Source organism: Spinacia oleracea, chromosome 3, assembly GCF_020520425.1.
Source record: "Spinacia oleracea cultivar Varoflay chromosome 3, BTI_SOV_V1, whole genome shotgun sequence".
Lineage (NCBI taxonomy): Eukaryota > Viridiplantae > Streptophyta > Magnoliopsida > Caryophyllales > Amaranthaceae > Spinacia > Spinacia oleracea.
The window spans coordinates 539315-561823 of record NC_079489.1 but is presented as its reverse complement, the minus strand read 5'-3'; the positions used below and the strand labels follow the sequence as shown (position 1 = coordinate 561823).

General features: G+C 36.5%; 1 protein-coding gene across 1 annotated transcript; it reads left to right on the top strand.

Moving 5' to 3' along the window:
* Positions 1–1204: 1204 nt before the first annotated feature.
* Positions 1205–22109, top strand: LOC110782358 (structural maintenance of chromosomes protein 6B). The gene is made up of 28 exons (XM_021986493.2): positions 1205–1470; positions 1804–1909; positions 2044–2177; positions 2930–2985; positions 3064–3150; positions 3368–3688; positions 4628–4747; positions 6066–6200; positions 8466–8542; positions 8890–8965; positions 9152–9226; positions 9417–9521; positions 10881–11050; positions 11130–11232; positions 11611–11723; positions 12618–12822; positions 13852–13983; positions 14095–14209; positions 14306–14391; positions 16054–16149; positions 18318–18454; positions 18533–18635; positions 19002–19081; positions 19219–19297; positions 19393–19450; positions 19718–19815; positions 19925–20019; positions 21548–22109. Exons 1-28 carry the CDS (start codon positions 1320–1322, stop codon positions 21603–21605), a joined length of 3171 nt encoding a protein of 1056 aa, XP_021842185.2. The 5' UTR covers positions 1205–1319; the 3' UTR covers positions 21606–22109.
* The last annotated feature ends 400 nt before the right edge of the window (positions 22110–22509 follow it).

Below are 22509 nucleotides of genomic sequence, written 5' to 3'. Positions count from 1 at the left end.
TGAAAAAAAATACCATTATGTGAGTCATGCCACCAAGCAAGTCCAATAGAAGGCAAATGTATTTTCTTGCCAAAATGGTTACAAACTTACAACACAAAATGTCTTCCATTACAAATTGTTGTTGTAACCTATAAGTGACAAGAATCGTCACATATATAATTTATAATTTGTCACATACTCACGTATTTGTATTCGCGCACAAGGTGACAAGGATACCAACAGAAGTCCAAGGTACTTTTCTGCCAAAATGCCACAACACATTTAGGACGTTTTAGGCAGTAACGGCTAAGATTGCAGGTGGCGTTTTGGCTAAGCTTAAAACTACTATTGACAACTACGACCAACATTGCCCGACTATTGGTTGAACGCTATGTACTACTTTCTCTGTCTTAGACAACTCGCACCGTTTTGAAATTTTGTACACATTCACATAATTTCTTTGACCCTATTTTATTTCTATTATATCAAAACAAATATTACTATATAATAAATGGTTGGCTTCATCTTAATAATACATATTCAAAATATTGATATTTAATAAATTTTTATAATATGCAGACCTGTAAAAGATATTGATGATCAAAGTTGTGTATTTACAAGCGTTTTCAGTCAAAATTGTGCGAATATTTCGGGACCGGATGCGATATTGCGTTATCCCAACCCTTACCCGCTGCTCAACGGGTGAAAGCTTCCCGCACTACCGCAAATTTTGCAGGGTCATAAACCCGTTTCTTTTCACAACCCCCAAAATCCCCAAATTTTAGGGTTCGTAACCTCGAATTCGGAGTTCAATTTCAGGGGTAAAACCTACCGGAAAATGGACGATTCTGACAATCCATCACTGAATCTCACACCTACCAACTAGAGGCACCCATGTATTAACGCTTGGCACCTACCAACTAGAGGCACCTGTAAACTAATTGTTGGCACCTACCAACTAGAGGCACCCGTGTGTACTAATGTGTTGTGAGAGCGTTCGACCCGAAAGCTCATAATTTTCGACCTTGAATGGCCCCATTTGATAAAACGGTAGTAAAACTTTATATATATTTTTTTCCGTGTTCTGTTCGTATCGTGTTATCGTATTGGGTCAAAATTAGTCAACGCTATTGTCTATACTCGTCGCAAAGCACGTACCCACGATTAAGCCGCATAGTCGCGCACTCGCATATTTTCCCGCCAAAAGGGCCACGATACCTATACAGTTATAAACCCTTTCCTTTTTACAAACCCCGCAAAATCCCCAATATTTAGGGTTTATAATAAACGCGAAATTGGAGTTCAACTCGAGGGGTATAAAGTATAAACCCACCGGAGAAATGGACGATTGTGACAATCCAAGCACTCAATCTCACCGTTCAATTAGCGCCGGTACAATTCGCCGGATAAAGTTGGAGAATTTCATGTGCCATAGCAATTTGGAGATTGAATTCGGCGATTATGTCAATTTTATCACCGGCCAAAATGGGAGTAAGTAACTCTCTCTGTATGTCATCCTCCAATTTTCAATTTCAGTTTTATAATTTGTACCCTAATTTGAGAAGAATTTTGGTTACGGGCCAAAATGGGAGTAACTGTCAACTCTTTCTCTCTCTATCATCCTCCAATTTTCAATTTCCTTTTTATAATTTTTGCCCTAATTTGAAAAGAAATTTGGTTACCAGCTAAAATGGGAGTAACTATTCTCTCTATCATCCTCCAATTTTCAATTTCAGTTTTATAAATTTTGCACTAATTTGAGAAGAATTTCGGTTCTGCAATTATTTTGGTGCGTGGGAAATGATTAATTTCTGTTGATTGTAGGTGGGAAAAGTGCGATTTTAACTGCATTATGTGTCGCTTTTGGGTCCCGAGCTAAGGCTACTAATCGAGCTTCAAGTTTGAAAGATTTTATTAAGACTGGTTGCAGGTATACATTCTTTGTTTTCATCTCTTTATGTATAAATTTAATTGTATGCTAAAAATCTACAATGGGTTAAGCTTAGTTAATTACTTTGTTCAAGTATACCGCAAGCTTACGTGTGATTTTTGTCTTTTCGACAGTTATGCTTCTGTGCAGGTGGTACTAAAGAATGAAGGGATGGATGCTTTTAAACCAGAATCTTATCGTGAAAGTATAATTATTGAGCGCAGGATAACAGAGTCATCTAGTTCACTTGTCCTTAAGGATAACCAAGGTTGTCACTTGTTCCTTTTAAAGTGTTGTGAATGAATTATTGTACAAGTAATATTGATAATCAACCGCTATCCGAAATCAGTAATATTGATAATTATACCATGTATTAATCAATTTCCTAAAATTGCATTTATAATTTCACAAATTAGGATGAATGCCATGATTTGTTGAACCAGGCTTGTGTGGCTTACATTTTCATGTAGAAACTATGTACGGAGTACTTTAGAGCCCAAGGGGCTTGTAGTTCTTGCTTTGGCTGTCTCTCTCTTCTCATAGTTGTTTGGACACCAAATCCAAAGCTTTTATTAATCGTGTTTTCATATGCGGTCTGCTATGCTTTTCAGCTTGATCTTGACTTTCTGTTGTACTTCCTCCCTTTCAAAATAATTGCATCTTTTTGACTTTTATGTTTGCCAACACATAAACTTTGACCATCAATACTAATAATTATGTGTAGTAAAAACTATGAAAAGTTCATACATTTAAAATATACATTGAGACTAACCCAATAACAATTTACATAATAATATTTGTGTTTGTTTATGAGTAGAAAATTATGGTAAAAGTTAGATAAGTGAATATTACTAAAAGTCAAAATGATGTAACTATTTAGAAACTGATGTATATAACCTACTATATTTTTTTTTATGTTGAGAAACATTCCATTCTTCTTTTTTCTTCAAATAGACCTTTAACACTATAAGTCATGGCAGTTGCCCTTGCTAATGCTTGCATTATCTTTGTCTTGGACAGGCAGGAGGGTTTCCTGCAAGAAAGAAGAGCTTCGCGAACTTGTAGAGCATTTTAATGTGAGTTTGGCCTTACACATGTCACCTAAAGTTTTAGAAAATACTACTATCAAGTTGCTGATTTAATAATTTTTGCAGGTAGATGTTGAGAATCCGTGCGTAATCATGACTCAAGACAAAAGCAGAGAATTTCTACAGTCAGGAAGTGCTAAAGACAAGTTTAAAGTAAGAGCTTATATCCTGAAAATAATCGTTGAGAATTAGTTTTGATGTTTCTAAGGTGGTCATGGAAAAATGATATATCATTTATATCGGTCTCTTCCTTCACTTCTGTTTTGTCTTGTATGTTGCCAATGGTTTTCTGCATATTTGTCCTCGTTGATTATTTACTTGGAATATATTGTTGTCAAGGACCCCCACTTATTCTAGTTCAATTTTATAGTTCTTTTTCAAGGCAACTCTTCTTCAGCAAGTTGATGAACTATTGCGAGGAGTCGAACAAGCCTTAGAGACTGCCGATGAGTTGGTCCAAGAGTTGGAGAAATCTATTGAGCCTGTTATCAGGGAGCTCGGTGAATTGCAAGATAAAATTAAAAAAACAGAGCGTGTTGAAGAATTATCAGGGAGAGTAGAAAGGATGAAGTTTAAGTTGGCTTGGTCGTGGGTCTATAATGTAGACAAGGAGCTACTGAAACAAAGTACAGAGGTTAAGAAACTGAAATCGCAACTTCCAGCCTGCCAAGCAGAAATAGATCAGAGACTTGTAAGCCTAAAAACTTTATATTTTAAAATCAGAGCTTCTGAAATGTATATATTGTTTGGTAGATCTTGCTTGATGATTGACTTATGTTTCTGAGTGGTACAGTCACCACCTTCCTCATTCTATTTTTCTTTCTGTTCCTTATTACTATTTACATTCCCTTACAACCCAAACATTCTTTTATCTTTTTCCTGTTGGGTCAGGGACTTAACAGTTGACTGCATATTTGCATGAAAATACCCTTTTACAGGCAGCCCTTTGGTATGCTGCTGCAATTTTTCTGTACATCATGGCATTTGATGGATTCTCTTGTATTAAACTAATGAATCAAATGGAGTTGAAAAATATCTTGTTAAGTAAGCATGTCGTTTTTGACTTAAAAACAAGGGACCCAAGAGCAGAGAGGGAATAAAGGATGAGTAAAAGGACTTTCTGGATCTCCCATCTTCTGTTTGTTTAATTTAATTTATGTTTCTTCTGATGATTTATAAATTGGTCACCACTATGATTGAAATGCTGTAGTTTGAATTAAACATCCTCCACTCTAATTACCTTTAAAAGCTTTATGCTAACTACAAGTTGAAAATAGACCCATAATTCAATAAATACATGAGATCAACAGATAACTTACACGAACAATATTAGCAGCAACCTGATAGTTCTAAAAAGTGGTGATTCTTGTTTTCCTGCTTAATGCTTAGGTTTGGACAAAGGTTGTCCAGAAGTTGGTCATGTGTTTATTTGGTTTGTCTGCTACACTATTTGGGAGACCTATCATAACTTCATAAGTGCAAAGTAATCCAGCAGAGGTCGTGTTGTCCTCAATTTTCTAATGTCTATCTGCCTTTTTTATGCGTCTATGATCTTTGTTCTTATGCTGAGTGTCAAATAGATGACATACGCCTGTTACCCAGACTTTAATACTTGACACAATTATTTCAGGAAAAGATTGAAGAGTTGAAGAAAAGTAAAGCTGATATGAAAATTCGTCTTCAGGAATTGAAGCAGAAAACATCAGAGGTCAATAGATTGAGGGATGAGTTGCAGGAAAATATTTCTGTGGTATGTAAACACTATTACTTTGTTCATAATCGAGAGAGTATATTCTGTAAGGAATCTGAGGTGTCAATGAGGGGAATAATGAGTACAGATTATATTACACAAAAGAGTACATGACTTTTTCTGTAAAGCAATAACCCAAGAGAAGAGATGTGGTCACTGAATCACTTAGGCCACAGTGGTAGGTGGACCTTAGGAGTTTACCTCTTCTTTAAGTCTTGGAGGAGCCTGGTCTGGTCAATCCAAACTTATCTATTGCTTATAAAACCAGTATCATATTTGCTTGCTAATATATTAAGATAACCAAAGCATTATATGAAAAATGTGATGAATAAACTTGATCCATAAGTTATTTTCCCATACAGATCAATGTTTGTTGAAGCTGTCTTGAGTCTTGACTGGAATCTAGTGACTAGATCTTAAAGTCATCTTCCTTGGCATCCATATGATAGATTCGTCACCCGTATCAAAATCCAATACATGCTCTAGGTATCAACGGGGCTCTCCTGTGCTCGTTGTTTAAAGCAACAAGTCACACAACTAAGTTTTAAAAAAAGCTGGACGGAGACTTGGTGGTATGTAGACTTATTAATGCTATGTCTTTAGGTAATGGGTTGTCAAAGCCAGTGGTAGTGGGGAGTACAATATCTGCTTCTAGAATATATAGGTAGATTAAAAAGTTGATATGCAATTTAGGATCTTGCTGAGTATAGATATCTAGATCATTAGTCATGTTTTTCTTTCCTTCTCTATTGTGTGAATATGACAGTATGCATATCTTGTTGTGAATCAAGGTTCCTCCCCCCCAGTGAATCAACGGTGTCTAAATTTTTTGACATGAAGGCGAAAATAACATTATTTCAAACGTAAGGGAGTCTATTTTGGGAAAATGACTACTCCCTCCGTTCTTGAATGTTAGTCCCTTTTGGAATCTAAGACAATCCAATAAAAGTACAATTGCCACATGAATTTCAATAGAATATAACTCATGTGGGTAGGAGAGAGAAATAATTGGGGGGTTTGATGGGGATAAAAGCTTACTTTAGAGTAAACAAGTGGGCCTTTAGGATATTTATAAGGGTATAAAGGGGATAAATGTTGGACAAATGAGGAAAGATTCCAAAAGGGACTAATTAAAAAAACAACTCAATTAAGAAAGGGGACTAACATTCAAGTAGCTCCCTTCACTCTTCTGGGAGTTTACCTTTTGTAATTTACTGTCTGCTTTCAGATTTGTCTTCTGTTTTTCACTAGATTTAATGCCTGTTGAATATGCTAAAATTTGAACGAACTGCCTGTATACTAACTGATGAGTGTTTAGGCAACCAAATCTATGATGGAACTAGAGCAAGAATATCACCGGAAAATGAGCGACGTTCAGAAGATGATGAAGCATGTGATGTCCCTTGAGCGGCAGGTTAATGATATAAAGGAGCAAAATATGCGGAACACTCAGGTCCTTCTTAACTAGATACTACAGAGTTGTCTTTATAATAATTTTTATTTTTATTTTACACGTTTAAGAGTTTGTCTCACTTTTGTCCTATGGTGCAAAAGAATCTCATCTGACTTGTTCCGTAGTAAATCCTAGACTGTAGTAAATTTCCTTGATTCTCCTGAATTCCGTTTGAAATAATGGGTTCTCACTATATAAAGAGTTATTAGATAAAAACAAATTACAGTTTCCTGAGAAAAAAATGTTTTGCTTGTTCGATTCCCATGAAACCAGACTTTATTATACCAGTAATGTTATTGTTGTGATATGTTATAACGATATAACAAGTGTGATACTTGTACCAAATAATAAATTAGTGCATAGTACGTTGTTGTCGTTGCTGGATTTTAGTTATTATTAGTTTGAATATTATTAGTACCCCCTCTCGTTCTTTTCTGTATCCCATTTAGAATCTTCAATTGGTAAAGACAGAAACTTTGACCACGAGTATACTTTGGTCTACGTAAGAAAAACATACTTATGTGGGATCTTGTTAGATTCGTCTCTATGTATGGTTTAAAAGTATTTACTTTTTATAAGTTTTTATATTATGTTGTTGAGGATAATAATGCTCAAATGTGTTCATTGGAAATCGCACAAAAAGTAAATAGGACAAACAAAAAGGAACGGAGATGATATATTTCTTTAACATTTGTACTTTGGTCCTTTTTTGTTGTAAATTATGTTCTCATGGTCTCCAAGAGAACTTTGACCAATAAACTGATAAAGTACTTTGGAAATTAAGTCGGTCTTTGTAATATTAGTCATATAAAGTTTAAATATCAAAGGTCAATATTTTTGAAGTTTGATCGCAAAAGTCAAAAGGTACAAGAACAAAAAGAACAAAAAGAACGGAAGGAGTAATAATAAAAATATCTTCTTTATTTTTACGTTTTTGTATTAATAATTATCCGATTTTCAATTATTTTGATTCAATTAATTTTTGACAATTTAGTTAAATTAATGCTCATTGTTTTTTATTATTAACATTTACTCCCTCTGTATTTGTTTAAGGGATACACTTGCCTTTTCCGACCATATTTATTTAAGAGATACACTTGCCATTTTTAGTAACTTATCAACCCCACCATCTAATTAAATAATCTATTTACACCCCACCCACACCCTCCATCCCCTAAAATGACATGGTCCCCCTTATTTTACTTATTAAAATATCTACCCAACCCCACTTGTTTTATTACTTTATTTCATTCAATTCTTTTTCTTAATACCCGTGCCTGACCAAGTGTATCTCTTAAATAAATACGGAGGGAGTATTATGGAGTATTATTAATCATTCTAAAAACAATTACTTTTAACAATAGTAATAATTTTGAGATGCAAAAGGTGCTCTTAGAGTAACACATGGTTGTCCATGGAAATTCATCTCCCTTGTGTTTCAATCTTTCTTCCCTTTAGTGAAGTTCAAAGTAGGGAAAATGTTGTCGTATTCGTTTTTAGGAAGGTGTTTGGAGGGGAGACAACCTTTCTGTGTTCAGTTCCCTTGGTTGTTTTAGTTGTAGCCAGATTTATCTTTCTGTGTTCAGTTCCCTTGGAGGGGAAACACATGAATACATAATAGCCAGATTTATCCCATCAAGAAAGTTATGTCTAAACTTTCTATGAAATTAAGAAACACCTTGTGTGCGCATGTCCGTACATAACTAGTCATGACTCATGATTCCTAAAATTTTAATATAATGTCATGTCATTTAACATTGGGGATTACATTTTCGCTGGTGATAATTTACTTAGTTTGGGTTTAACAACTTTAGGCCTGAAATACGAGCAGTAGTGCTGTGGTGTTTCATATTCGATGACAATCATGGGGAGAATGATATGACTAACTATATCATAAACATATATTCTCCACACCAATTAAGACCATTTCTCCATTCCTCTCATGTATCGCCGTAATGCCCTCAATTTTAGGTTTTGAAAAATATTTTCCTGTCATTTTCCCATTTATGTCAGAATTGGGTCCCTCTGTTGTTTTCAAGCAAATAGAAATTACCTTTGATGGTAGGTGATTGGGAATTCCAGTTGCCTAGGGGCAGAACTAATATTATGTGCAACAACTGATGGCATTAACACGGAAGTTTCATGCTGCTTTCTGTGCTTGATTGCTAACTAAAACACACCAAGCACACAGTGCAAACAAAAGGGATGCTGTGATTAGAATGTGATGTAAGCTTTAATTGTGATTTGTTTTATTGTCTGCCTCAGGCCGAAGAATCTGAGATGCAGGAGAAACTGGAAGCACTTCAAGATGAAGTAAATACTGCTAATGCATTGTTGACAAGGTTGTTTTTATGGTTCCTCTTCTAGTTATATATGCGATTTAACGATAAACTCCCTCCCTCTATGAGATAATGTCATTTTTTTGATTGGGAGGTGATTCATTTTTGACTTGCCAAGTGATTATATTTATTTTGTTCCAGTTCCTATTTCTGTACTATAACAGCTTCTTCCTGAATGTATTAGAAGCGACACATAATTCATTAACCTTCATGAATTTACGGATTGTACTTGATGGTACATCTGAAGGGAATTAATCAATTAACGTTCTTTAACTTAGTGAAAGTTTTGCATGGACATTCTTTTGGTAACAAGTTACACTTGTTAATTCTGGCTGTGGATAATGGTTCAGGCTGAAGGAAGATGAGACAGCCTTGTCAGAAAGCTTGAATGCAAGAGAAATAGAAGTGAAAAAGATAAGGGATCAGGTAAATGCTATTCTTTTGGATCAGTTTTTAAACTTTCTTTCCTGTCTTCATTTTTTCAGGGTTATATTAACATCTATTCATTCTATTATGGTGCTTTATGTATATGGTTTTTTTTTTTATCTAAGAAATAATCTACTAATTGCATGTTCTCCATTATCTATAACAACTTCTGTTAATTCTTGCCAGGTTGATGAACATGAAAAAAAGCTGCGTGATGTCAACTCCTATATTAAGGAGCTACAAAAAAATCAAGCTAACAAGGTTTGGATGATGAATCGAGCTATGTATTTTACCTTGTCCTTTTCTTTTATGGCTAGTTAGACATGTATCTTTTATGTTTACGGAAGTTGAATAGATGAATTTACTTTTTCATGGAGATATCTAACTTCCTTTCTCCTAATTTGGATGCCTAATTGAAGGCTTTGCCATGTATATTTAATCTTTGTGCCAGGCTACTGCTTTTGGTGGAGATAAGGTTTCTCTTCTTCTGCGCATAATAGAGTCACGGCATCATGAATTTCAAAGACCGCCTATTGGTCCCATTGGTTCCCATGTGGTGAGATAAAAACATAATAATCCTCTATTCCTTGACTCTGCCAGTTCAATATATGTATACATCTTGTTTCATCGTAAATTCTTTTTGAAAATACTGCAGTCAATTAGATAACATCTTTTAACATGTGATATTGTAGCTCTTATTTTCTGTCTCTTCCGAGGACACCTTGTCCTTTTGGTTTACTTATAGTATCGTTTGAGCAATTAATTTTTTCATAAGAAAAGAGATAATATTAAATTAACAGTAGGGAAAAAGGAAAGTAAACAAAGTGGACAAGCTGTCCTCTGAACAAGAAAGCAAAATTTCCGATTGCCCCAATTTCTTTATACCTCCCCAACCAAGTAAGTTTTGAAAGCCCCACTTGCCTTAGCCCATAAAGATGCTAAAAAAGTGACTTTGTACTCGGAAGGTAATGAACCACGTGAAAATACCCTTGAGTTTCTCTCCAACCACACACACCACGTAATTGCCATGAAAGCATTGCGCCATAACAATCTCTTCTCCTTATCCTTACCAAACCCCCTAAAGAATATTTGCAGCCAATCCAAAATCCTTAAATTGCAAACCCAATTTTCCTCATGAAGCGGAAACAACCTCCTCCAAAGGTGACTTGCCATTTCACAATGTAAGACAATATGTGAATATGACTCACTATTACCACGACAAAGCAAGCACATATCTGGTGAAATAACCAAACCTGGCCTACGCTTTTGGAGCATGTCATTAGTGTTAATCCTTCTTTCTTATCTAAAAAGAATGTGATATTGTGATAATATATATGTATACGCATACTTTACTTTTTGTGAAAATATATTTCAATATCTGTAAAGGTGAGTCACTGTGGTAGTGTTTAAGGTAACGTGATGGTCTTAAATATACGGGTGTTGTGTCCCTTTCCATTCAAACAGTCGGCCTTAAAACTAAAATGTCTCACTAACAGGTTTCAAGGCTTGTTGTTGTGTTGCTGTAGGTAGCCATTTTGGTAGAGGGTTGGAGTATAAAATTAGATTCACTGTATACTTTGCAGTATGACCTGCTAATCTTGTATCAGTTTGGTAATGTTGTTGCCATACTTGGAACTCACATAACATCAGTGACAATCCTGTCTTTAACCTCAGTGGTTCCTCACTTCCTCTACTCTGGTTCCCACAGTTTTTTCATGACCATTGTCCGTACTCTCGAGGCTACATATGTTTTCAATACTTACTATATTATTCGTCAGTTGTTTAGTCAATTACACCCCCCCCCCCCCACCCCCCAGTAGTTATGTTCGAAAATAAAGAGGGCGGAACCATCTCTATGGAATCATGTCCTCACAGTCAAATTAATAAAGGTGATTGCTGCTTGGTGGATCTGCAGACTTTGACTCAAGGAGATCTATGGGCGTTTGCGGTTGAAAATGCTGTTGGAAGATTACTAGATGCTTTCATTGTGACAAACGTCAAAGATTCACATATACTGAGGTCTTGTGCCCGACAAGCAAAATATAGTCACCTTCAGATCATCATATACGATTTCTCAATTGAGAGGTAGCTCTAAATACTAATTTCTGAGGCAGCATCTTTTCATATGGTTGGAGCTGATTTTGACGTAAGCTTATTTGTACAGGTACAACATTCCACATTACAAACTTCCTCAAACAAGACACCCTACTACCCTTTCTGTTTTACACTCAGACAATGCAACAATTATAAATGTGTTGGTGGATAAGGTAACTTGAGTGTTCATTGATATTGTCAATTGAGTCTTTTTTTTTACAATCTCTGTTCTCCATCCTTTGGGGCGTTGTGTGTGTGTGTGAAGGGGGGCGGGGAGGTGATAGATACGAGCTGGTCTGTTTAAATGATTAATCCTTAAATATGTATATAGGTTGAGCATTGTGAATGGCTTTCTTTGTAGATTTCTTTTTGTCGTGATAGATGGCTGTCCGGATAAGAGAATATGATAGAAAATATGCAAATAGTGATGCCTGGAGCTGAAATCTCTTATCTCCACATTTTCCTGATCCGAGTACTGTAGTTGTCAAATAAAAAAAAAAATCTTTCTTCAGCAATGAGCCAAGTCTTACATGTTTTATCTTCTGTTCCAGGGTGGTGCAGAGAGGCAAGTTCTTGTTAAGGACTATGACACAGGCAAAGCTGTTACTTTTGAAGAAAGGGTTTCAAACTTGAAGGAGGTTTACACTTGTGATGGCTTTAGAATGTGAGACTAACAATTTCCTTTCTAACTTTTAACTAGGCCATTGGTGATACTCTCATGTGCCTCTGGTTTCATCTTTCACTTTCTTTCTATGGAATCTATGCTTTGAGGTTCAGTACTGAGTGCTGACCATCTGATTTTACCTGTTTGCCTTATTTTCTCATTGGCTCCTGTGCTGTTGATTTGGCTGCTTCTCTGTTTTTGTCACTTCCTTCTTGTTCTTTTTCTTCTTACTTCATTGCTGTCATTTCATTTGTCGTTTGTGCTGACACTTTTTTATTTGTGATGTATGCTCTTTGGTTATTTTAGGGAACAGTTGAGATTTTATCTATGTTACGTTGTTATTCGAGTTCTTGAAGTTTGTTATCACTCATTTTCCCTGTCAGTGTGGTGCCTATTCTTCTCTTAATTTAGACTAGAAAGGGGTTAGTACACTTACTTTTAGACCTCCCCGAAACATTGCAAATGGTGGGATCCATATAAGATGGTTGTGTTTGTTATAATTCTTGTAATCTCCTACGAAATTATGCATTCTTCTCCCATGTGCAATTTTTATCACCTATAGAAGTTTTGGCGGCAACATTTCCTCTGTTTTCCTGCTCTGCCTTTCCCAGGAGTTGATGTTTTCGGAATCTTTCACAAGAAAAATCTGAGTTCATGAGTTGCAAAGACTGCTTTTCTTCAACTTATGATTTTGTTTTCCATTCACATTATACTCCAAACCTCACCTGTCCAAGGTGGGGGGTTGTGGGTGGGGGAGGGAGCGCAAGTGAAAACAGTACTTTAAATAAAAGAGGAGGGGAGTGAGGACAGGGCAAACTCTTGATGCATTCTTCTTTTAATGGGTTTTGATGTACGTAGTATTTTTATTTTTACATTAAAATACCACACTTTCAGGTTTTCTCGTGGATCAGTCCAAACCATTCTTCCTCTAAATCAAAGAACTAGAACTGGACGGCTCTGTAGTTCATATGAAAATCAAATTAAGGACCTTGAAAAAGAATCATTGTACATGAAAGAACAATTCCAAAAAGGCCACCAAATGAAAAGAGTTGCGGAGGTAGAAGTACAAGATCTTCAACAAAAATTTCAAGATGCCAAGGTAATATTTTTTATCCAGTCTTCACTGTTGTCTTCATGTATATGCATGGAAGTGTCAGGCTGTTAGCACACAATGGTTGATTTATGTTTAGATCACATGCACTTCTTGAAGTTGAACAAATTACTGCTAGAGTGTTTTTCAGTATATTTGATGACTGACTATACAATTTTTGCATATTGCTTCAGTTCAGTTATTGTATAGTTAACGGGACTCCTTAAACCTTTTTATGGTTGCTGCATATGCTTACGATCATTATAATTTATAAATACATTTGAGGCACACCAGTCTCCCCCCCCCCGCCTTCCTCCCTTGAACGACAGACAAAGTGAAAGGCTGTTTTTTTTTTTTTCCTGTGGTATGAAATCTATGCAAAAAAGCACTTAAAATTTAAATAAAATTGGCATAGGTCAGATTAAAAGAATTAAAATATGGGCAGGCTGACAGCTAAAAAATATCATCGAGGCTCAGAATTACTCCAAAGAAGACCGCAGCAAAATAATAAACAAAAAAGCCAAGGCCTCTACACAGTTCATCGAGAAACTGAATAGTAAAGGCTAGATAATAGCAAAAAAAACGGAAAGAACTAATAGGGTTAATGTTTTATTTCCTATTGTATTGTCATTTAAATTCCCCACAGCTTAATTTTTAAAAAAACTTCTTTTGCATTTAATTTAATGTTTTAACAGACTTATCAGAGTTGGAGTGGTTTGGGATTTTAGGAAAGACTTTTTGCATTAAATCAAATGTCTTGCACTACTGCGAGGTAGATTTCATCTGCTGTGTAGTAGCATGATAGTTAATGTACTTCAACCTTTGAGGAGTTAGGCGTTGACCTACAGATGTGGTTTATGCGATCAGCTTTCTTTAGAAGGTTGCAAGTTAGTGCTAATTTCTCAGAATAGAAGTTGTCAGCTTATCCATGTGTAGGGATTTGACTTTCTGGATGTTTTACGTTTGCCGTCTTTTCTGGTATATGGATGCTGTCAACGTCTAAGATGTTACCCTCCATTCTCTTCCTAAATTATATAGAGGAGATGCTCATCTGCGGAACGGGAGTTGGGGCGAAAGAAGTTTAATGTTGACGCGTTGAAGCGTGCATATGCAGCTGAAGCTGGCGGGCTTAATGTGTCTACTGTGGATGAGCTTTGTGAGGATATATCGGTTGGTTAACCATGCCTCTGCTTTTTTGTGATGACTTTGTAAGATATATCGATTATTTAATCATATTCTTGTGTTTAGATTAGTCTGATTGTCCTGTTTTATTTTGACTAGAGAGCCCAAGCTGAAATACAAGAAAAGGAAAGCATCCGTGACGTAATCCAAGTGCAGATGAATGAAACTCAAGAGAAAACCAGAGAACTGAAAGCATCTCTAGAGAACTTGCATGGTATGGTGATGAATGATGATGTTGAGCTCATGATGGCTTATGCAATTCACTGATGTCTGTCCTCTCTGTTTGTTTTCTTCTTGCCGACCATTGCAGAATCTGCAAGAGAAGACCTCACTGCTTTCCATGATGCTGTAAAAGAATACGAAGCTATAGACAAGGAGCTAGATGGTGTAGAGATGGTTGGTCTTTTGATCTTTTCCTTCCCTCTTTTATGTATGTTATGTGTGAGTTTTGGGTGTGTTTGTGAGTGCAGTGTTTTATCTACTTTTTTTAACTCTTATTAAGGGTTTCTTCGATTATACGTATCTTTACCTCAAAGTGCAAGAAGTTTGGGGTTAGGGAGAGTTGAAGAGTGGAATTCAGCAGCTATTGGTTAGCTTGTGTAGCAGTTGCATAAAAAATATAACATATGGGTTAAACGGATCAACTCTGAGTACCTGACGGGATGAAAATTGGTGGAGGTATGAAGCACGTAGTGATATTGGGCCTATTGGCTTATACTGGAAGAAGGGTGTGGCAGTAAAATACCCTTAAATGTCATTATGCTGAAAATATTTTCATCCAGATGCCTAATTATTCTGTTAAAAAAGGCGTATCAAAGGATATCAACTGGTTATTCAATACCACCCTGGGCTTTACTTCAAAAAAATAAATAAATACAACCCTGGTCTAATGATGTTTTGACCAGGTTGACTGTTCCTAGCCGTACGTACGTTTATTTCTTGGCTGGCTTGCAAGAACAAGATGCAGACAAGAGACATACTAGCTCATTTTTTGGAGTCTGTTCTGAGGTGAAATGTCTGATCTTGGATCCCAGATGGAGAATTATCATTTATTTTTTCACTCGTCAGTCGTGATTACATAGCCCGATGCTTATCTGCTCTAAAGTTCTGGCTTGATTGCAGACTAATACTGTGCGGGGTTCTTTTAGATGGATAAGACACAAGGCTAATAAGTTCAGGGGAAGTTTCTATGCTGCTAAAGTAATGTTATTAACTAATAAGGCTTTGTTGTGCAAATTTTTTGAACTGAAAGTGCATGAATTTTATAAAGAGGTTGGTTGCACCTTAATGTTGTACTTTCCATTAAAAAAATATTGCAAGAAATATTGATGGAATTTTAGCTCAAAAACCATGCATTTGAATCCTTTTCACCTCCACACTTTAAGGTGCCTTGCCTTCTCCAGTACCCATACCAATTACTATGTATCGAATCAGATTGTGTACCAGGTAACAGTGAATCATATACTCTGCATCGCTGGGGTATGATTGTATGATTAGCAGGTTGACCAGAGTTGATTACAGTTAGCTAAGATGTGGAATTTGATAAATTACTGTATATGTTGCTTAACCGAGTCTGATTCCTTTTGTCTAATTCTCTAGCCTGACCTTAATTTTGAGGCCTTTAGTCTCAAGGAGGAAACTCTGTTTTAAGGGGGTAAGTAAAGATGTGGAAGTTATAAAGATATGGGATTGGTTAGGGACTTGGGGATCAAGTAACACTTTTGGCTCCCCCTAGCTCATATCTCTAGGGCTTCTTGGACTATCTTCTAAGTAAATAATTTAGTGTGTTATTGGAGGTGACTTGTCTTAGCTTGTTGAGTACGTAACGTTCAGGCACTTGCCCTCCAAAGTTTCATATCTTATTTTTATGCTGTTTTCAGAATCTTTTCTTACTTAAAGATAACAAATCTTTGTTGTTATAGAAGTCGGCCACCGGTGCAGTCGTTGTTATATGTTCTTTAAGTCTGTATGATTGTCAGTCCCGATTGGCTCCTTATGTTTTCTTTTTGCCTTTGTATTTATTCGTTAGTTTATTGAGTTATTTTCTGAATGTCTCAGGATAAAAACTATTATGAAAAATATCAAAATGAGAAGATTTTACCTGCTATCAAAGAGGCAGAAGCAAGATATCAGCAGCTTGAACAGAAACGCCAGGTATATTCTCGCTGTTGTCAAACTGAGTCCTGCATCAAGTTCAAGCTTATGCCAGCCACATACTCCCTCTGTTTTTTCTTTTATGATGTACCCACTTTCCATTAAGAGGTTTTTATTTGTTGTACACACTTGGCTACTTCTACTTTTTTTTTATATTGGCAAGCGCATTTTACGGGTAAAGAGCCCATTTCATTTTTGTTTGTCCTTCTTACCCCCTTACCCCACAAAAATTGTACCTTTACACTCTCTCTCTTTATCCACATTTTTCTCACACCCACCAACCCCTTTTCTACTGTGTCTCTTTTACTCAATCCACGTTTTTCTTACACCCACTCGCCTCTCCTAGAAACAAGAATCCACAACAAATGAGTACGTGAAAAGAAAACGAGAGAGTACGCTAGTGTACTTAACTTCTTGAGTTCTATAACTGAATACTTGTGTAAACTGTTCTGCAGTTTTAAATAATTCAATGGGATTCAGCAATAGTGAGATTTTGAATTATGTGTGATAAGGCGTGTTGTGCAGTGTTAAATAAGTCCTGGGAAAGAGCATTAGAAGACTTTGAGTAATAAATTATCTGGAGAAGACTCCTGGATGACTTTTTACTAAATTGATTTAAAGCAGACATGCAATTTGAAATTCACAGAAACATCACAGGCACCTAGTTGCAACCACCCATCCAATTGGAGCTCTTGTTATACATTGATATTAGAGCAGGCATACACACCCACTACCTATGAAGCCTGGGTACGCCTCCCAGGTGCCGTATCCCGTACCGGGTACGGGTACGGTACGGGTACGGGACGGGTACGCCCAGGAAACGTCCCCGGGCCGAATCCAAAAAGTGGGTACGGGGGTGGGATTTGGATACGGATGGGTTCGTTTTTGGGTACGGGTGGGTACGTATTTGGGGATGAAATCACGTACCCAGTAGCCTTGAAGCCCAAATCAATTTAGGGTTTTGTTTTCCAAAGTCACCAAATTCTCTCTCACCTGCGTCATTGGCTGAGTGGCTGTTGGTCGCCGCCGGCCGTTTTTCCCCTCGCCGGTCGCCGGTCGTCGGTCGTCGGGTGTCTCAAGTCTCAACTCGCCGGTTCTTCTTCGCTTTTACTCTCCAGCGAGTTTCTTCTCCGGATCTCCTTCGAGCTTCGACTGAGACAACTCTTCGAGGAAGCCGCCGCCGCTGTCGTCTCAGTGTCTCACTCTCTTTCTCCCTCGCCGGCCAGTGACTTGGTGAATAAACTGTTCTCTGTTTCTTTTCTGTTTTTTTTTTGCTTCGATTTGTTTTTTTGATTTTTGAATGAAGATGGCAAGCTGTTTCATTTTTGTTAGATTCTTTTTTACTTTTATTTTCGTTTCTTTTTTTACTTTCTTTGGTTTTGTCAATTAGGCAGTAACTCAAAGCAACCAGCAACTCTCGCCCCTCACTTTTATTTATTTCTTAGTTAAAGGCTACAGCTCTGTTTTTTATTTATTTAAGATGCATTTTTTATTCACTGGATTAGTGAACCCTGAACCCTTACCTTTTATTAACTTTTTAGCATTTTAATAATTTTTAGTATTTTTTTATTAACTTTGAACTATTTATGTATGGATGTTTAATTTAATTAAATTCTTGTTTTTTTTATATTTTTTTGTCGAATCCATGCCGTACCCGTTTTTTGAATTTTTGATTTTGCCGTTTTCCGTCCCCGTATCCGTCTCCGTACCCGTTCCCGTACCCGTTTCCGTGCAACATAGCCCACTACATCCGTGTTGAAGTTACCACATTTGTGAAGATAGTTCTATATGCATCTGTGACAATTATGTGAATTTTATTCGAACATGCTACTGAGCATCTATGTTACAGTGTGTCTATACATATACAAGATACTGACTTCAATGAGTTTTTCTTTCTCCTTATGCACTGGATTGTTTCTTTGAGTTTTTGTGTTCTTTGAGGGTTTTTTATCAAAAAAATATTACACACTTAGTATTAAAATATCTTTTGAATTGTTAGCAGTCAAAAGTGGGTCAGGAGGAGCTACCCTCGTCTGTCTAGAGAAATACCAAGGTTTCTGTATGTTGTAGTGATGAACGGGTAGCTGCATTGCTAATTGTAAGGAACCACCATATAATTCTGATGTTAACCCCCTCCCCATTCTTTCTAATCCAAAAATTGATTGCAGGATAGTTATGAGAAAGCATCCTTCCTGTGCCCCGAGAATGAGGTTGAAGCTATTGAAGGCTCTAAAGAGGAGACCCCTGAGCAGCTCAGTGCTCACCTGAGCCGAATGATTCAAAAACTCGAGCATGCAAGGGATATGTAAGTATGAGTTTTTCTTATTTATGAAAGTTTCTGCCCTGATACTCAAATATCAATCAAGGTGCAACCTTTTTGCAGATTTACAGAATCAATTGATGACCTGCGAAATTTATATGAGAAGAAGCAGTGTAAAATTTTGACGAAGCAAAAGACTTATGAAAATTTTCGAAACCAGTTACAGGTAATATGTATATCTGGTCTCTGCAAGTGCATAGATGTGCCACCAGACTTTATTTTTATTTTTCTTTTGAGGAAATTCATTAGGAGTCATGTTGTGCATGAGTTGTTTAGCTTCCATCAAGTTAACCATACTAATATGCATGTAAAAAAATAAATTAACCATAGTAGAGTTACTTGAAACCTGAGGGCGGAAATACACTGACCACCCTCATACCAAATGTCAACCCAAGTCTTCTTGTCCTGTGTAGCATGTCTTTTCTGTACAAATACACTGACCACCCTCATACATTGTCCTACAAGATGTTGATCGCGTGCAATATTACTCCTGTATGGATATAACCTTCAATACTGTTAATTCTGTTTGCAGGACGCCAAAAGAGCTTTAGTAACACGGAGGAAAAAGTTTGACAGGAGTGCTTGTTTAATGAAGCGCCAATTGACATGGAAGTGAGGATTTTGCAATGTGTTTTCCCACTTTAAATGGATTAATCTTGTCCTACTTGTTTATTTTGAACATTCCATGTACTTAAACTGTTTGTTGACCTTTTTTTTTCTTTTCTTTCTATTTTTAACCCTTGTATCAGTTTTAATGGAAATCTGGCGAGGAAAGGGATAAATGGTCATATAGACGTGGACTACAAAGGAAAGACTCTCTCCATTGAGGTGATTGAATACGTTACTCCCTACTTTATTTTGAATTAATTTGATTTACCGTAGGATAGAAAATTCACATGTTCGGTTACCTGACTGACTGATAGGTTAAGATGCCACAAGATGCATCTAGGACTACCGTTACGGATACCAGAGGACTATCAGGTTCATCATTCTTTGCTGAACAAATTTTGATATGGATTGTTGATTCTGTTCTTTCTCATATCTTGCTTCCAAGTTTATAAGCTCTTGAAAATGGTTCTTGCTTTGTCTGACCTTTCAGCAACTCAAGTTCTGTAAATTCCAGAATGGTATTGGTATCATGGAGATAGATAATTGGTGGAAAATAAATACCAGTGACCTAAAGAACCTTGTCAAGGTTCTATAGATATTTCCATGTTTGTTGATGCTAATAATAATATGTTTAAACAGGCGGGGAGCGTTCTTTTTCAACATTGTGCTTCGCATTATCCCTCCATCAGATGACTGAATCCCCTTTCCGGGCAATGGATGAATTTGATGTATTTATGGTAGGTGGACTTTGTAATGGGGTTGCCTAGAAGCTTTGTGGAGTTTATGTTTTCACTTTGGTGCTTGTAATGACTTGGATTTCCTTACATTTTTTACCTGCCTGTTCAGGATGCGATCAGCCGGAAAATTAGTCTAGACACCTTGGTTGATTTTGCATTATCACATGGATCACAGTGGATGTTCATCACCCCTCATGATATCAGGTACCTAAAATTGAGTTTTGCACACTGCTGTCCTTGTATAGGTATAATCTTCATCATCATCCTGATGTCTTCATGTGAACAACATAAATGAATGACATGGCAATCTTCAATTTTAACAATTTTAACATGTGTGACTGTGGGTAGAAGTTGAAATGCAGCAGGTCTGCCCAGTAACAAATGAACTAGTCTGGGTCAAAGAAAGTTTGGGGTTGATGATGCCATATAATGGTCAAGAAATTGTAACTTGATAAGAACTTAGTAAAAAAGTTCATTGATGACAAATTCATTAATCTTTGCACCGTATTCATGCTCAAAATGCATTAATCATTGCATTGGATACATAGTATGTTGTACCCCAACCTCTTGTAAGCTTTGCTGGGCTTTCCTCCATATTTATGTACAGTTCTCTGTAGTTTTGGTATGGAAACTAGGCCAGAAAATATAATAACTTTTGCTTTTTAACCAAATATATAGGAATATGATTACATATTTACATGTACTGGGAAGTTGTGCAATTAGTCTCCTATTTTGGATTTGGTGGATACCGTTTTTTAAAGGTCTTTCAGTCAGTTATGTACTATTAACAGTTTCTGGGTAGCTTCTCAAACTGATAGTTGCCAACCATACTGACATGCAAAGGGACTTTTAATGCCTTCTCAAACAGCTTAAATCTGCCTAAAACTTTCACCAGGCCAAAATATTCTGTTAGAATTTCACTCCTTGCAAGTTCAATCACCTGCTGCTTGCTGGTATGCCACAAGAAACAAAATATAGAAAATTTAACAGTTAAGCTATGTCACATACTCACATTAAGGACTGCCATCTCCAAAGCTCAGATTTGAGCTTATTGTGCTGTATAATTTAAACTTGTTTGGTTGTTAGTGAATGCTGTATGTTGGTATGTGTAACACCCTGTTTGTTTTGTTTGGAACTCAACGTTGTAGAAAATCTAGAGCTGATCAACATGAGCCAGCCTGCTTGCCCGGCCTGGCTCGACCCGAAAATTAGCGGGATTTTTGGCACATATATTAGGCCCGGTTTCCAGGCGGCCTGAATTTAAAAAAAATTGGTGGGTTTTGGGCAAAGTTAAACTACACTTTTAGTTATAAATTTGACCTATATTGAAAATGGTCCGAAATAGCGGGTTTTGGGTACACAAATCGGTCCGAAGCTTAGCCTGACCCAACATGATGGGCAGATTTTTAAGGCAATGGCCCGTCCCGGCCCACCTTTTGATCAAGTCTTTGAAAATCCATTTGGCATCAACAGCTGAAACCTTTTGTGGTAACAGACTACCAGATATAGAAATGTTAGAAACTAGCTCTCCTATAAACTCCCCCTTCTCTCAATTCCCTGCCACTGAACGGCTGCACTCATAGGCTAGCCCTAATATTTGAAGATAGGTGTTGGCTACATTTCCTATCATTGGAAAATTGAGCTGTTTGAAACTAGCAAGGAATTCTAACTGCATAAATTAGAAATTATGTATTATCTTATAATATATCGAATCTTGTGGTTTACTTTGCAGTATGGTGAAACAAGACGACCGAGTTAAGAAGCAGCAGATGGCAGCTCCTCGTTCTTGATCGCAGTGTGCCTGGACTCTGGCAGTCTTGTATAGGGGGTGTTGATTACCGAATACCATAACTATGTACTAGCGGGAATTTGGTATCCGTTTATTCAACAAAGCAGCCCATGACCCGACCCAGTTTCCAGTCGTTATGAAAAAATCATTTTAATACCTGGTTATTTTGTACAGGGTCAGTGGGTCGACGTGTCGGGTTTTTCTGAACACCCCTAGTTTTGTACATACAAAGTAATTATTTTGCTAATCCTAGTGTTTCATCCTGATCATTTCATGTGATGCTTTTCATTTTTCATTTGGTATTTAACTAGGATTCATTTTGTATTTAACTAGGATTCATTTTGTATTTAACTAGGTTCAATTAGGACTTAACTAGTCTCCTTTTTGTATTTTCGATTGCTATCCTAGCTCTTCACTCTTAGGACCATGGATGAGATTCAAGAAAATGTTTGTATGTATCTCTTATTTAGTTATTTATCCTACATATTTGAAGTTTAATGCTTGAGATGTTCATCATTTTTATTTCAAAGTATATGCTCGAAAATATCTCTTTGATTAATTCATATTCGAAAAAATTCTTAGATTAATTCATCTTTTTTTATTGACTTGACATGTTTACCAATGCAAAATTTTAACCATTAAAATCTGTAATGCAATACATTTTACATTGTATATAAAAAATGGTGAACTCGCAAAAGGTCTCAAAACTAGTAATATGCTCATTAAACCATATTTTTATAAGATTACTTTACAATATGTAAATCACATAATTGTCTTGTTTTGATTTCTTAAATGTAGTGGGTGGTGAATTGATTTCATGGCTACTAATACTATCTTCAAAACAAAGCAATTAACTTTTATTAGGAGAACAAATGATATACTTCAACATCTTAAGTAATGATTAA